Source organism: Neodiprion virginianus, chromosome 4, assembly GCF_021901495.1.
Source record: "Neodiprion virginianus isolate iyNeoVirg1 chromosome 4, iyNeoVirg1.1, whole genome shotgun sequence".
In the NCBI taxonomy this organism is placed as follows: Eukaryota; Metazoa; Arthropoda; class Insecta; order Hymenoptera; family Diprionidae; genus Neodiprion; species Neodiprion virginianus.
In genome coordinates, this window is record NC_060880.1 from 19,368,338 (window position 1) to 19,383,804 (window position 15,467).

Consider the following 15,467-nt stretch of genomic DNA (forward strand, 5'->3'; position numbering starts at 1 on the left):
ACCTACAGATATGTAATAAAGTAATCTAATGCAAAGTGATAAGCTTGATTGATCGATAATTGATTGAACGAGTAAAAAATCGTTGCATGTACAATTCTTTACACGCAGTTCGACGTGATCTATATTGCCGACAAATTTTTTACGATGAAGCGAAATTGTACTTGAGAAGCATTACAAATTTAACGAGTCGACAGAAACTTATTTCCAAAATATGAGATACTTGAATTTCATAACTCACAATGTTGTACTGAACTTTCTTTCATTCTTATAAAAGACGTAAGAACTTTCACGATGGCATGACTGATTCTGAATGTTTTCAAATTCCATAAACTTTGGGCAATAGGACTGCGCGTGATTCGATTGATTTCGAATCTTGATTTATGTAACAGTTCGAATGTCGTTGAAGAGAATTTGGAAAACGGTTGCAAAAGTTGTGTGGGCGAAATTGCAGGTACTCGATAAATACCTGCGGTATCAAAGATAACCCTTTAGTTATGCGTAGCATGATGTATCAAGTACGTATTTGACACAGAATATACGTAGATAAAACTACGCGCAGTGAAACAGGTGAACAATATCGAATCGCGCGGACGATTACCAGCGGGTCGTTTTTGCGCGCATTTTATCAGCTGTGCTAACAATAATGGCATGAATTTTGAAGACGACGATGAATAAAGAAATTTAAAAATGGCTGGACACGATAGATAATGTCAAAAATGAAGTTGATATATATACTCGCATACGACACGTGTCGTAATTCATCTGTTCATTTTGTTTCTACCATACTTATTTTTCTTGCGGGTGGGTAATATGTTTACAAAGAGAAGAGTGAGAGTCGACTGTGCGATCACACGGAACATTGGTTTAAGAATGCTGAATGAGGATTTGCACGGCACGTCCGCTCCCGATCAGCGTTGGAGATTTTCTGATTCGGCGGCCGGTTTGTGGAGAACCGGAACGAGAGCATCGCGACGCGAGCGTCCTCTGGGGGCTTTTATCATACATATAGGTATAGTGAATTCCGTGAGATCACTTCGTGTCACGAACTTACTATTAATGAAATGACGATGTCTGACAGGAAAATAACTTTTAACGTAACTCACATTGCTCGCACATTGGCACAGCTATAAAATCACATAAACAACGAAAGAGTTCTGCCACGTTCGGCTAAAAGTTCTACAATTCAAGTAGTATCTGTTATGTGCTAAGGTGGAGTGAGCAAGCAGCAATGATAAAATTCTTTACGCATATGTTGGTCTTTGGGATCACCCTCGTTAGCCTAGCGAGTTCAGACGAAATATAATGCGACACCTGCAGTAAGTAGATTACTTTCAAACAATACTTCTGCATCGATATTCAAATTCGGGAATTCAGATTCTAACCAATCGACTTGGTTGGTTCAAAATTCAATTTAGAAACCACCTGCCAATATGCCTTAAACTAATTTCAACAGACCAATCGGGTCCGAGTTTTGTTCGTCATTTGCAGAATCGAATCGTTCGTAAAGTCAATCGTCGTCCTCATACAGCCGACCGAGCGAATACCAGCGTACTGAAGAATATTTCGACTATTTCGAAGAATATATAAGAACGACGCCGAGTTTTCAAACTCTCAGAGTAACCGTCGATGTAACGAAATGTTTTCGAATGACCTCAGGAACGATAGTGAGGATTACAGCAGCGCTTTAGCTGGCGACGCGACGCTTCGGTCCTGGCGGACAAAATCCATTCCTACAAACCAACCGTCATCTACATTCACGGGTGGATAGAGAGTCCCGAGAACACGAGCGTACGGACAGTGATAAACGGTGAGAATCCAAGCCATCAAACGATTTCGCTGAATCTTCTGTGACGGAGAAGACGTAGAAACGTAGAAGTTTGAAACGATCGGGGAAACTTGTGTGAAACTTTACATCGTAGGCGACATGCGGTCACCACAACGTGCTTGTAATCGACTATTCGAGAGTGACCGAAAACACCTACATCTAATTTTATACGAGCTTCGAAAGCGTCTGCTACGTGATGTCCAACATCGTGCAACTCCTGGTCAAGGCTGGTCTGGACTCGAGAACTCTGCACATAGTCGGCCACTCGATCGGAGTTCAATTGGCCGGTTGCATCGGGAGGAACGTGAATTTCACCGTGCCAAGAATCACAGGCAAGGAAGAAACTCGAAGGGCATCGCGATAACGAGACAGAAGAGTTTTTCCACTTGCTCTCAAATCAGGTTAAGATGTGCATCTCGATTCTTTCGGGTTTGGACGGTGCTTCTCTCAGATTTCCCGAGGCCGGAACCCAGCGCTTGAGGCCCAGCGACGCTGCTTTCGTCGACGTTTTTCACACCGACAACGACTTCTTCGAGATTTATTACCCCGCAGGACACGCCGACTTCTTCCCTCATCATGGTGCCGTTCCATGACCAGGCAGCGAGGCCTCTTCAAACGCGGTGAATGTACGACATCAGGCTTCCGATTCTTTCGTGTCCGTTCTCACATTTTGTCCTTCTTGGCCATTGAGTGGCATCGTTTCATATCCTGTTTTCAACGGTCTGCAGTCAGACGAGGTCCTGGCTCTACCGGATCGAGTCGTTGTCGGTGTTTTCATCTTTCAGGCGTGGAATCTTCACTCTTCAAATCAGCGGTGCCACGTATGAAGAATGAAGCTCTTTAATAACATCGGTGCGTACGATTTGGTACATCGTTCGTCGGTATAAAATAGTATCAGAGTCAACTCGTCATCCTGGGTGATCAACATGACGATAGGACAGTTATACGTCTGGAAATGTAGACACCATGTCTGCTTTTTGATTCGAGAGTATCTTTGGCCAATTTTCGCCTCCATAGACACTCGTACTTAAATTGTACATTTAAATAATAATAACAAAATATTGTAGAAATGAACATCGGTCTGACTTATTGGACTATCCCATCCCACGAGGAGTGACGGTCCAGGATATACTCTCTTGCAGGTCTTGAACTAACAATAAGTCACTTCGCTTAGTTTCAGTTCATAACAATAATTATTTTTCACCCATATTTTGACACTTCAATACTTCTAATTATCAATTCTTGTTTCGCTTTTTATAATATCTCAAGAGTTTGATGAATTACTTCATTTGTTCAATTCAAATTGAATTACTTACAACCGTCGCAACACTTCGTTACTGACTCGATTTACCGAACTATGATTAGGTCGAATATCTGAATGGACTGATACTTTGGAATTTAAATTTCTGTTTTTTATTTCTAACACTAAAAGCGAGTAACGATTGATTCTTGTAACAAATAACTTCTCTCTTTTTCATTTATGTCAATAATGTGGATTCTCCTTACTTGTACTTTTTATTTACCGAATAAACATCAATTTGCTTCTTAGGCATTAAGCAGTCTAAAACGTTGACTACGGGAAAGAGAATATGTGACACGATGATGCGATTTATTATTCTAGACTTTTTATGGTTACCATTTGCCATAACAAAAAATCTGACATGCGAACACTACAACGAGAGCAGCAAGTTATTCACAGTCTATTTCTTTTTTATAGAAAATTGCTGCATAATGCCACAGAGTAAAAATTTCATGATTTGGAGTAGATTTTGCGATAAATATTTCATCTGTATAATAGAAAATTATCGACGCTTCACTGCTTTTGTTTGTTATATACTACATATTTTTAAATCCAATACGAACGACAATACGCTTCAATGTTCAATTTTTGCAGTTTACAAGGCATCGAACTTGGGATTAACGGCTATCAAAGTCAGGTTGTGCACAGGGTATGTAAATGATGAATAACGAATTTTCTCAGGCTGATCATTGCTTCGAGCACGTTTTAAAAACAGACGAAACTTCATTTGGATGGGTAAAATTGTTTTCGATGCTTGGCTGATCTGGCAGGGTAACAGAAAAACTCGTCCAATTTTTCTGCTATTTAATTGTGTTCCTATCGACGGCGTTGATTATTCGCGAGCTGCGACCATTTAGAATTTTGACATTCCAGAATTTTGACCATTCGGAGTTTACATCATTCGACGTAATGGACAGTTCGATCGTTGAAAATGATGAACTCTTGCCCGCGTGTGCACGCGAATCAGATAAAAATTGTTTTGCCGCTAAACAGCGCAAATCATTAAAACCAATCACTGTTCCTATCGCTCGGGATACCATTCTTTTAAATTAACAAAAAACATTTCAATTATCGTAATTCGCTTATAATCAGTCCAATTAGAAATTCTGCTTATCCGAACAAATCAATGATCTACTCAGCATCAGGCACTTCGTTTAAATTCCAACGTAAGCTTGTCGCGACACTTGAGATTTGGTTGATTTCTAAATCAGATATTGATATCACTTTCTTAATATCGGTGGAGAAAATAATAAAGCAATTAGATAGCTTAGTTAGAAATTAAATTACGCGAATCTCTTCGAAAATCTGGACTGGTCGTGCGACTTTATCCTTTATCACAGGAGTACTCAAAATCAATCTGTAGGGCCAGCGATTCTCATTTTTTTTGTTTTTATTTTTTGTTTTTAATAAGCGAATTTCAAACAACTTTTTAACAGAAGTCCGACTGATATTTTTCAAATCTTATTTCCAAATCACATGTCACATACTCTAGGGCAATCGGTATCTCCACTGCATCATTCGCTCAAGATCCACGAGTGTTAAGTATTGGATGAAAAGTTCAGATATTTATTTCGAGAATGATAACCACGTTACAAATAACATATATAAAGAGGGTTGATTAACGCTTGCGGAAGTCAGTCACATCGTCTTTACAATTCGAACTCAACGATGATACGATTCGCGGGTTTACTCTTCTTATGGCTGCCAATTGCCATGGCAGCAGACACAACGTACACACCGTGCACTCTGTGCCGTAAGTTGTTCACCATTTTTGTTCCATGGCTCTACTTTTACACCACGAGCGGTGAAAATTAGATATTTCGGAAACGTCACTGCTCAATTACCGTTCCTGGTAATGCCCATTTGTATGTCAAATTTTATTGGTATCAAAGAAGTTTGCCCACACTGAATGTTTCAGTTCTCGCACGATATTGTCAAATTCAATGTGACGATGCGAGTGTGTAATCCTTTCCATTGAAATTTCTATTTTCGCAGTTTACCAGGCATCATCGTCGAAATTGGCAGCAACCAAAGTACGACTGTATACAGGGTATGTAAATCTACAACGACTAATTTCTAATTGTGTTGTTTACAAAAAACGGAAGAAAATTGTATCTTCACAGTTAATGGCCACATTTTACTCGATTTTACGATGCTCGACTAACTTCGGACGATGGTTAATTAAATTACTCGTTTAATCGCTTGTGTTTTTATTGAATTTCGTATTCTTTGATTCCAAGTGAGGACGTAGACACGTACACGGAAGTGCAATCCACCGAAGCTCTGAGCTTGTTCGATCAGATGGACGTCAGCAAGCCGACTGTCGTTTACACCCATGGTTTGTACGGTACTCCGAGTTGGCAAAGCACCAAAGCAATCATCGATGGTACGTATGAGGGTTCAAAATCCGGCGTGTTTGAAAGCTGGAATCGAGTAATGATTATACCATTTCAAAATCTTTCAAAACCACGGTTGAACGGCAAATTTTGATTAACGGAAGGTTCGCTTCGAATCGCCAAAGCTCTTCGGACTTATTGTTAGCCTGGATGTATTTCAGCATACCTCCAACGGGGGGAACACAACGTTCTGTACATGAACTGGGCGAATATCGCTGTCAGTGCGTACGTCTACGCGGCTCGTAGCGTTCCTGGTGTCGGTTACACCCTGGCCACTATCCTCAACGAGTGGGTGGCGGCTGGTCTGAACTCGTCGTCTCTTCATCTCGTCGGCCATTCGATGGGTGCCGAAATCTCCGGATACGCCGGGCGATACGCGAACTTCACAGTGCCCCGGATCGTGGGTAAGATGTTCGACGGATGACCGTTTCGCATTATATTTATTACCATTTCGCACGATTTCGGCCTGCTTCTCATATGTATTGGTCAGTAAGCGCTGTCTGACGTTAATACTAGACTCAGGCCTATCGAATTGACGCGCCGAATATTCTTCAATTTCTTGCGCCTTCTCGGTTCATCCATTCGAGCGGGTCGGATCGTTAATCGGATGGAAACGGAAACAGAATTTCGTTGAACGTTTGTTTATTCAAGATCTGTTACCCCAGGTTTGGACCCAGCGGGACCCTTGTTCTACACGATTCTGGACCACATAAATACCGACGATGCTGATTTCGTCCAAGTGATCCATTCGGACGACGGCGTCATTGGACTCAACTCGGATGTGGGACACGTCGACTTTTATCCTAACGGTGGTACCAACTTGCAGCCAGGATGCGGTTTAGCAGGACGTGAGTTGGCGTGTCTTTGTATTTTCCGTTAACGTTCGGAAGATTTTCACTCCTCACCGTACATCGTCATCGCTTCATTGTTTTTACAGATATCTGTAGCCACCTTAGAGCTTGTTTCTACTACGCTGAGTCCGTACGGAATGAGTCTGCTTACGTTGGCCAAACATGCGATTCGTATCGGAAGTTCAAGAAAGGTTCATGCGATTCGAACGAAGTAGCAGTAATGGGTTACGCGACTCCGACAACCGCGTACGTAAAGCTTGCATGGTGGTTTCGTGAAAAAGCGTGGGTTACGATTAATTTATGTTTCTCCTGTTCTAGGAGTGGTAAATACTATTTCCAAACTAACTCGGACACACCTTACGGTCGAGGAGTTCAGGGCACCACTTACGATTCTTCAACCAATATAGTAACTTCGACCGTCGAAGATCTGTGGGAAGGACTGACGTCGCTCTTTGGTTGAAATTAGTCAAGCTTCGTAGCATCGCTACGATCAAAATCCCGAAGAATCTATTTCATATACATAGAACGTCGAGTTTCTACGGTGTCATGTATATCACTTTGGAGCAATGTGTGCTCAGCTGAGTAACAAACATTTTTAACATCGTTCTTTCGGGACTTGAAACATTAAATGAGATTTCAAATATCAAAATTAAAAATTTCTTCTAATTGATTCCTAGACCTGTATCTTTATCCCGTTCTCAGCTGATTGCGAACTACGTGATTAGCACTGGACCTGCGTATTTCCAGCTCAGTTGTAAATGTTTCGGAACATTACATGGAAATGCTAGGTAGGATCATAAGCAACAGATAAAGAGGAAGACTCTGAGCTGGAATCGAAAGACTGAAACGCATTCTTCGTCCGTGCTTCAACTTACTGTGTCTAAAACGTCATTAGAACACGGTGTATTATCATTTCGCCCGCCTAGAACATATTACCTGCTTATTCGATCCGACAATAATGTTATCTAGAGAAGTGAGAGTATGCGCGAAATCAACCAAATGAATGTTGTTGGGAAACGTAGCACGCGTTAGTCTCCATCATGATAATTAAAACTTTCATGTAATACATAATTCCGAAGATTTGCGTACATACAGCAGTTTCAGCTACTAATTATAACAACACGAAATAAGATAATTTGCGGAACCAGCAAATTTTAGTGTTAACGAAGGAACAGAAGGAGAATTTGTTCAACCAGCTAGAGTTTTACAAGCTGAACTAACGGGTTTGCCATCTGCCAATAAGTACGAATCGGCGATTCGGATGTGTGAAGGATCCAAAGAAACGCATGGAGAAAATAGTGAAGAACCTAAGCAGTATAGCTTGGCTTCGCAATGCTGTCAGTCAATATTTCTCATGCAGCAGACTTCGAGTCACTTTGAAAATATGATACTAAAAGAATGTATCACCTTGCTCTAACCTCGGTTCGACGTATGTTATTCCCATTTCTTTCTCTGTGCTGAGCTCTTTCTAACCAGTTTTGGAAAGGATTTGCACGGAATTTACTAGGTTCCCGCACTACCAACCATCGTAGAAACTACATGAGTTTATCAGAGATATTATAATCCGATGTCATTTGCTGTATTTCATTTCTTCTTCTTCGGACGGCAAGATAATACAATTTTCGATATTATTGCATGTACCTAATTTGAAATATTTTGAATACCCAGTTGATAAAAGTATTCAAACAATTAATCAATAAATTGTTCAATCGAAATAAAATGGATGAAACGAATTTGAGAAATGTTATAAATACAATTGTATGTACCTACCATAATGAAAAATATTCGTACGGGGCCTAATATGTTTTGCGCATATTTAAAATAACAAATTAGTAACAGGTATCCAGTTCTGCTCTGTATGTACTTACGATTGTACTTTGAAATATTCGGAAGTGTAGGGCCAGAATTTCGTCTCAAACATCTGTATAAACATCGTTCTTTCCGTACTTTCAAGGCCGCGCAAACGTTCACGTGTCGACAAATCAAACTATGTAATCTGTTTGATAACCACGTATTTTATACTGGGTGCCGTTCTACGCGCGTATACCTATATCGAAATTGGAAATGACTCATCCCTACAAAATTCAGTAAAGCGAACGGATCCGTATTAAACACGGCAAAAATGAAGAGAACCATTTTTCACCACTTTTTTCAGCAAAAACACGGTTGATTTCTAAATATGCAATAGCTCCGTAACTTGATGAGTTCAAACTTTGTATGACGAAGCACTAAATATGAGTAATCTCATATTTAATCTTTGATATTTTATCTGATAAAAAAAAGATGGTTCCCCAGTTTCATAATATACCGTACAGTCATCATCTCCACTCTATTATTCGTAACAGATTCAGAGAGTCGCGGAACCTGAACAGAATTTCAAAACTCCGGCTCTCAAATGAGATCCGCAAAATCGGAAAATCTTATACAAAGGGACCCGATTGGATTGCTAATCATCAACGATTTTGGAAATCTGTGGTATTTCTCTAAGGATCGTCATGCACGGCGTGATGATTTTATTTGTGGTTCTACACTTTTTGTAGCTGTTCTTTACCACGGGAAAGAACGAACGTACGAACCCTTTACGGATATCAAGTAACGGCTGTATACAGGGTACGTAAATCTCTGGTAATCAATAGATATGTGCTTCTGTCGCAAGACAAAAGAGCATTAAATCTTGATAGTTGATAACCAGATTTTGCATCGAATTGTTCGATGCCCGCGTAACCAAGAACAGTGATTGAATATTTCGTGAAATTTTTCTTAATGTCTAATTTTGCAGTGACTTTTGTAACGAACAATCCTCAGTGGCAGTGTCGATGTGTACACGGAGATGGTAATCTGCGAAGCTCTGAGCCTGCTCGATCAGCAATGAACAAAATGTTACTATGTGACTATGGTTGATTACGCCACGGTTTCGTTTGAACACCAAGTTGAAATAGCATCAAAGTTATCACCGATCGTGAGAATAAAAGTTCAACATCTTTAGATGCAAGAATTACTCGATGGTCGAGCCTTCGGAAAACATTCACAAGCCGTGCCTCGGTTTTAAATCAGTCGAATAGTGAAACAATGTTCAGCACTGCACGCTTTTCTTTTAACTACTTTCAAAGTTTCAAAAGTATCACTTGCCTTTAATTGATAAGTATTTTCGACCCAGTGTGGACGGGTTCTACTAACTTCACACTATCAGGCCGAGATGGTATCATCTTTCAGTCAGTATACACCGAATACGGTGGTGAAAATTTTCAATGCAATTCTTCAAGCACTTTGGGAATAGACTAAGCATTCATTCATATAAAAATGTCACGAGGAAGAAATCCATCTACTTGCTTACTATACCCGTACTTTCATATCGATCACAGAAGAACTGTGTTAATAATTTCAGTATTGCATGAAATTCAGAATTTCATTTATTAAACTTGGTTATTAAGGCATTAAACAAGCATCGACCATGTGGACTAAAATTTGTACTGTAAAAACAAATTAGGAATGTAAAAATGACACGAATTGCGAGTAACGTTTTCCGACATGTACTCCAATTTTGGAAAAATGATTCTGTTATTGGTTTGAACAATTCCGAGGTTGGAAAAATTACAAAGACGGTAATTGGGTTTTCATAAGAATCAAGTGAATCCTGTTTCGCCACGAAACAGCGCTGACTGTTAAAATGATCGCTGTTATTCTTCCATGATCTGACATACTACGTGGACCGATGAGTGGACACCTACTGGTTTCGCAATATTTGACTCACTCGTATGGATTTAAGTTTCCTCAGTAATTCTTTTATGGTTCTAACTGTCGTGATCGTGAGCCATTATACAATTCTGACCTGACGTGTCGATTGTGGGAAAGACGTGTGATGGGGCAACTATACATTCATACAAATTCACACATTCTCAACAATCCTGTTAATTCACATAATTTTTACACACGAAGAGGCTATTGAATAGAGCAAATTATCGAACTAATTATAATTATTTTTTCCGTAAGAAAGTATCCATCTGAATGATAAAAAAGACGTGAATAAAATGTTCAATTGATTGGAAAAGTTCAACTCAACATTTTTTTACACCTACAGATTTTAAATTGACGCAATTGAATAATCATTACGCTGCTGCGCATTTGGTTGATTCGACGATGTTTTTCTATCAACGTATGTGGTGTTTAAATAGACGAAATATCACGTGAAAGTCTGTTCCACAGCTACTGGAAGAAGGGTGCTCATCTCGCCCGTCGCAACTGAGTCACGATAAAGACGAAAGTGATGATGTTGCGCCACGTTTCAAATCGAAATTTCCGAATTTCGCGTCAAAAATCGAAGGCCATATATTCGAGGTAGTCATCGCCTCCACTACATTTTTCCTTGCAAATTCAAAGAATATTAAAATATTGAACAAAATTTCGAAACAACCAGCTCACGAATGAGAACCACAGTACGAAAATCATATATAAAGAGACCCGATTGGCTTGCTAATCATTAACGCTTTTGGAAATCTGTAGCATTCATCCAAGATTCTCGACGTAGCGATGATTCGACTTGCAAGTCTACTCTTCTTGTGGCTGCCAATTGCCATGGCAGGGAACGAAACGTACGAGCCCTGCGAATCGTGCAGTAAGTGATTTTTCACAATTTTCTCGTCTTTCCCTACACTGTTGAACCCCCTGCGCCAAGAACTCGAATATTTGAAAACTTTGCCGCTGAAGTGTTCATTTCGATCATTTTTTTCTGAAACTGTTGCAATTTAAGGAAACGAGTTCTTCCGTGCCTGAATTTTCCTGTTAATACCGATTTCGCAAAGAATTCTGTTTTTCATTCAAATTTATTATCTCACAGTTTGGCAAGCGTCGACGTCAAAATTGGCAGCTATCAAATTACGGCTGTATACAGGGTATGTGAACCTTCGATAATGCATTGTCTTGTGCTTCTGTTACGAGATGAAATGAAATTGAATCCTTTTGGTTGATCACCAAACGTTGCACCGTTGCTCGATGTCCAAGTAATTTAGGATGATGTTCAAACATCTCATGACATTTGCCTCGATAATTGTATGTGCATTGATTGTTTACCTTCAACAATCCTCAGCGAGACTGTCGACGAATACACGGAGGTGGTAGTCGGCGAAGCTGTGAGCCTCATGGATCAGATGAACCTTAACCAGTCGACCGTCGTTTATACTCACGGTTTGTTCGGGACACCGAATTGGAAAAGCAGCGAGGCCATCGCCGAGGGTGAGAATACAAATTCAGTCTTATCCGAATGCAAGAATTACTCGGTGTTCCAGCCCTTGAAAAATATTCTCAATATTCAAGTACCACAAGATAAACCCGAAACCACCGGAACACCTTGATCGTACCCCGGGCATGTTTTAGCATACATCAAACGAGGGAACCACAACGTCGTGCTCCTCGACTGGGCGAGTATAGCTGACACCGAATGGTTCTACGCCGGTCGAAGCGTTCCTGGTGTCGGCTACACCCTGGCTACGGTCCTGAACGAGTGGGTGGCAGCCGGTATGGAGGTTTCCTCCCTTCACATCGTCGGCCATTCGTTGGGAGCACAAGTATCCGGGTACGCCGGGCGATACGCGAATTTCACACTGTCCAGAATCGTAGGTGAGACGCCGGCCGAAGAACGCTTGCTTCGTACTTTTATTACTCGCTTTACTCGCCATTCCAACTTGCTTTTTTTCCTCTGGACTAGTGGGTAAGCAACGTCCGATGTAAACACTCCAACATCTGCTGAATTGACATTCCAAATAGATATTTCCCTTCTGTCCGTGTCTTCCTTATTTATGGATTCATTCTGGTAGGCTCATCAATTGGGTCGGAGCGCCCTGAGAATTTTATTCGACGTCTGAGCAGAATCACGGAAAGTTACTAAAAGTCTTTTACTGCCACGCAGGTCTGGATCCGGCGTCGTTCCTGTTCTATACCGCTTTAGAGCATGTGAAGTCTGGCGATGCTGATTTCGTCGAAATCATTCACACCGATGCCGGCGTCATTGGAATCGACCTGCAAACAGGAGATGTCGACTTTTATCCCAACGGTGGCGTCGAATTGCAGCCAGGCTGTCTGATACCAGGTAAGTCGACGTGTAAACGGTATAACCGTGTCAAGATTCTCTCAGGCTTCACCCTATTATGTACATCGTAATCTGATCGTCTCTTTTCCAGAGGTCTGCAGCCATCTCAGAGCTTGTTTCTATTACGCCGAATCCGTACGAAATGAGACTGCATTCATTGGCCGTGCATGCAATTCGAATTCGGCTTTCGAAGAAGGCTCATGCGATTCGAATGACACAGTGGTGATGGGCTACGCTACGCCGACCACCGCGTAAGTCAAGCTTTCATGGTCGTCCAGTGACGAAACGCGAAACTTGATCAAATCATGTTTTTTCGTTCCAGGAGCGGCGCGTATTATCTCGAGACCAACAGCGATACGCCTTACGGCCGAGGAGAGGAGGGCGCAACTTACGAGCATGCGACTCATCTAGTATCTGCAACTGCTGAATCTCTGTGGAAGGAAATTAAGTCAATATTTTAATTGGGATTGGGATTGGGATTTCGTAATCGGCAATATCCGCCGAGAGACACTAATATTCGTACCGTAGCGTCGATCCACCAATGTTTTCAAAAATAAATAAATGTTCAACCAGCAAGATACAAAATTGTCGTTAGTCGTTTTCTGAACCCATGTTTCTATACTGCATCTAGGTTCAGATACTGAAATAACTCATTTTACGTAGGATTCATTACGAGATTTTGTTCCATTATACGAGAACGTAATTCGTCGAATCGTTCTCGTTACATACTTTGATATAATTCTAAGCGATCAATTATCAACCACTCACGCCTACTGCATTGACGTCCCGAACGTTCTTGTCCTGTCTGCGTCTTTTCGGTGCAATTTATTCCAGGTTCCTCAATCTGACGATCCAGATGCCGGAGAAACTATTTCTTGCATAGAAACGTAGAGAATCTGTAGGATCATGCTTTGATATTTATCAGTCTCCACGTTCTTATCCTATTCTGTTGACTGATAAGCACCTGAGCTCTACTGACACGGAGTTCGTGGTCGTGATGCATTCGGATAAAGGTGTTCTGGGTATTTCACAAAGCACAGGAAACCTCGACTTTCACCTGAATGGTGAAAGCAGCCTCCAGTCGGGGTTCTGGAAGGTTGATATAATCATCACATTCGCCTTGCGCCAGTAACTTTTCCACCAAACGTCGATAATTTTGATTAGCGACTCTGGCTTGTAAATATAGCACTGCATGATTTTCTGGCACACTATGAACGAGCACACCATCAGAACACACGTTTATTTCGAGTTTCCCTTCGTGTGGCAGATATATGCAACCAATTCAAATCCGTTTACTACTTCGCGGAATTTGTCGGTAACGAAACTGCATTCGTTGATATCGATTGGATTTCGTATGCCAACTTCATCAACGGTTCATGTGCATTTGGGGCAACATTAATGGGATTCGGGACAAGCGTCAACGGGTGAGTTCGCGACATTTATAGCTATACCAGAGAATTCGTCGGTCCAGGAATATCTGTTATCCTTAAATTCCATCTCGTGTCATGGTTTTCCAGGAATGGAAACTACTTTTTTTAAATTCACGCATCGAAACTTTACGGCAAAGGAGTGTCTTTGGTATTCGGGATTTGATCATTCGGTTAGAAATGACTCTGGATTTAGGGATCGATTCAATTTCTAAACTTGATCGGAGAGTCTCGAAGACTCGTCCATTCTCAGAAGTTCAAAGAAAGATAACTTGCACAAGGAATGATCGAGCAGCAACTTGGACACAACGATTAGTAGGTCTAAGGAGTTTGAAAAACGCGGTGTAGAGAAAGTGATAGATCTGCCCAACGCGTGACTTCGCAATGTTTCCAGCCAATACCTTTCATGCAGCGCACTTAGTGTCACTTTGAAAACGTTATCCAAGAAGATCCTTTTTCTCCTTGTCTCCACGTCGCTTCAACGAACGTTATTCTCGGTTCTTTTCATTTATTTGGTTCGTAAGCACTTGTGGTCATACAGTTGCGCTGCACTGATCACGTCATCCTAGTAAATCGCGGACCACCGGCGAAAATGCGAATTTATAAGTGCAAATGAGGGAAGCTTTTTATTTACTATTATTTATTTACTATATATATATATATCATTTTAGCAAATTTTCTGAGCCACTCGTTCATTGGCCAAGCAAGCTACGGACTCTCAAATCAGACGGAATCATCAGGAACGTTAGTGGTTTTTTTTTTTTTAGTATTCTCCCAAGACCGCGAATCAGTCCCTATTGTCACAAGCCGTGTTTTTTACATCACAGATACTATATAAGCCGAGTGTGGAATAAATTACCACATGGTGCACATGAGCAGCACGAATATTTAAATATTCCTTTGTAATAGTGAGCGAGCAATATTTGGTATCAACGCTTCAACCGTAGCTGCTAAATTGAAATTTCAAATACTCTCGTCGAGTCACAGTCTTCCATGTTAAACCGTTCATGCTGGCGGGTTTGTCAGTCGGGTCAAAGTGATCTGAGGATTTAACCCAACCTCTCACCACAATCCCAGAAAGTTTATCAAATGTGTTCCTCCGGGTTTATCACCGCATTATGTATTTTCAACTTAGAGCATGCGAAGGCCGGCGGTGCTGATTTCGTCAAAATAACCCACGCTAATTATGGACTCAATAGAATCAACTTGTACCCAGTAGTGTCACAGGCTCAGAAAACTTTTCGACCGAAATGATAATTTGAGATAGGATGATATTGAACCAAATTCTAAAATACGATGTCGTTCTACTCAGCCTTCGATTTTTTCTAAGGGGTTGGTCAAGGACTGCGAATAAATCCTCACAGACCCAGATCGTACACTGACATGTTTAGGTGAAATATGGTTCCGATTGAACCTCGAAGAACGTACTTTTCCGTGAGATCACTGTAGTTTCTCTGAACTAAACCGGTAGTGAAGTAACCGAACATTTGATCGGAAAATGTGACGTGTAGGTCTTTATAGACGATGGACGAGGAGAGGTCTGTGGTGAAATACGCGTGGAGGTCGTATACATGCTGTGAAACGAT

At 41.0% G+C, this 15,467-nt stretch overlaps 3 protein-coding genes across 4 annotated transcripts in view; 2 read left to right on the plus strand and 1 right to left on the minus strand.

Moving 5' to 3' along the window:
* The window catches only part of LOC124303640 (RYamide receptor), a 94,248-nt gene that overhangs the window by 58,307 nt on the left and 20,474 nt on the right, over nt 1-15,467 (minus strand). The gene's annotated exons all lie outside the window — the stretch shown is intronic.
* LOC124303649 (phospholipase A1 member A-like) lies at nt 4,724-7,028 on the plus strand. The gene is made up of 7 exons (XM_046761131.1): nt 4,724-4,878; nt 5,121-5,175; nt 5,366-5,511; nt 5,683-5,925; nt 6,187-6,369; nt 6,459-6,618; nt 6,691-7,028. The coding sequence occupies exons 1-7, from the start codon at nt 4,794-4,796 to the stop codon at nt 6,830-6,832; spliced, it is 1,014 nt and encodes a 337-aa protein (XP_046617087.1). The 5' UTR covers nt 4,724-4,793; the 3' UTR covers nt 6,833-7,028.
* On the plus strand, nt 10,845-13,034 carry LOC124303650 (phospholipase A1 VesT1.02-like). The gene is made up of 7 exons (XM_046761132.1): nt 10,845-10,984; nt 11,207-11,261; nt 11,456-11,601; nt 11,743-11,985; nt 12,275-12,454; nt 12,546-12,705; nt 12,777-13,034. Exons 1-7 carry the CDS (start codon nt 10,900-10,902, stop codon nt 12,913-12,915), a joined length of 1,008 nt encoding a protein of 335 aa, XP_046617088.1. The 5' UTR covers nt 10,845-10,899; the 3' UTR covers nt 12,916-13,034.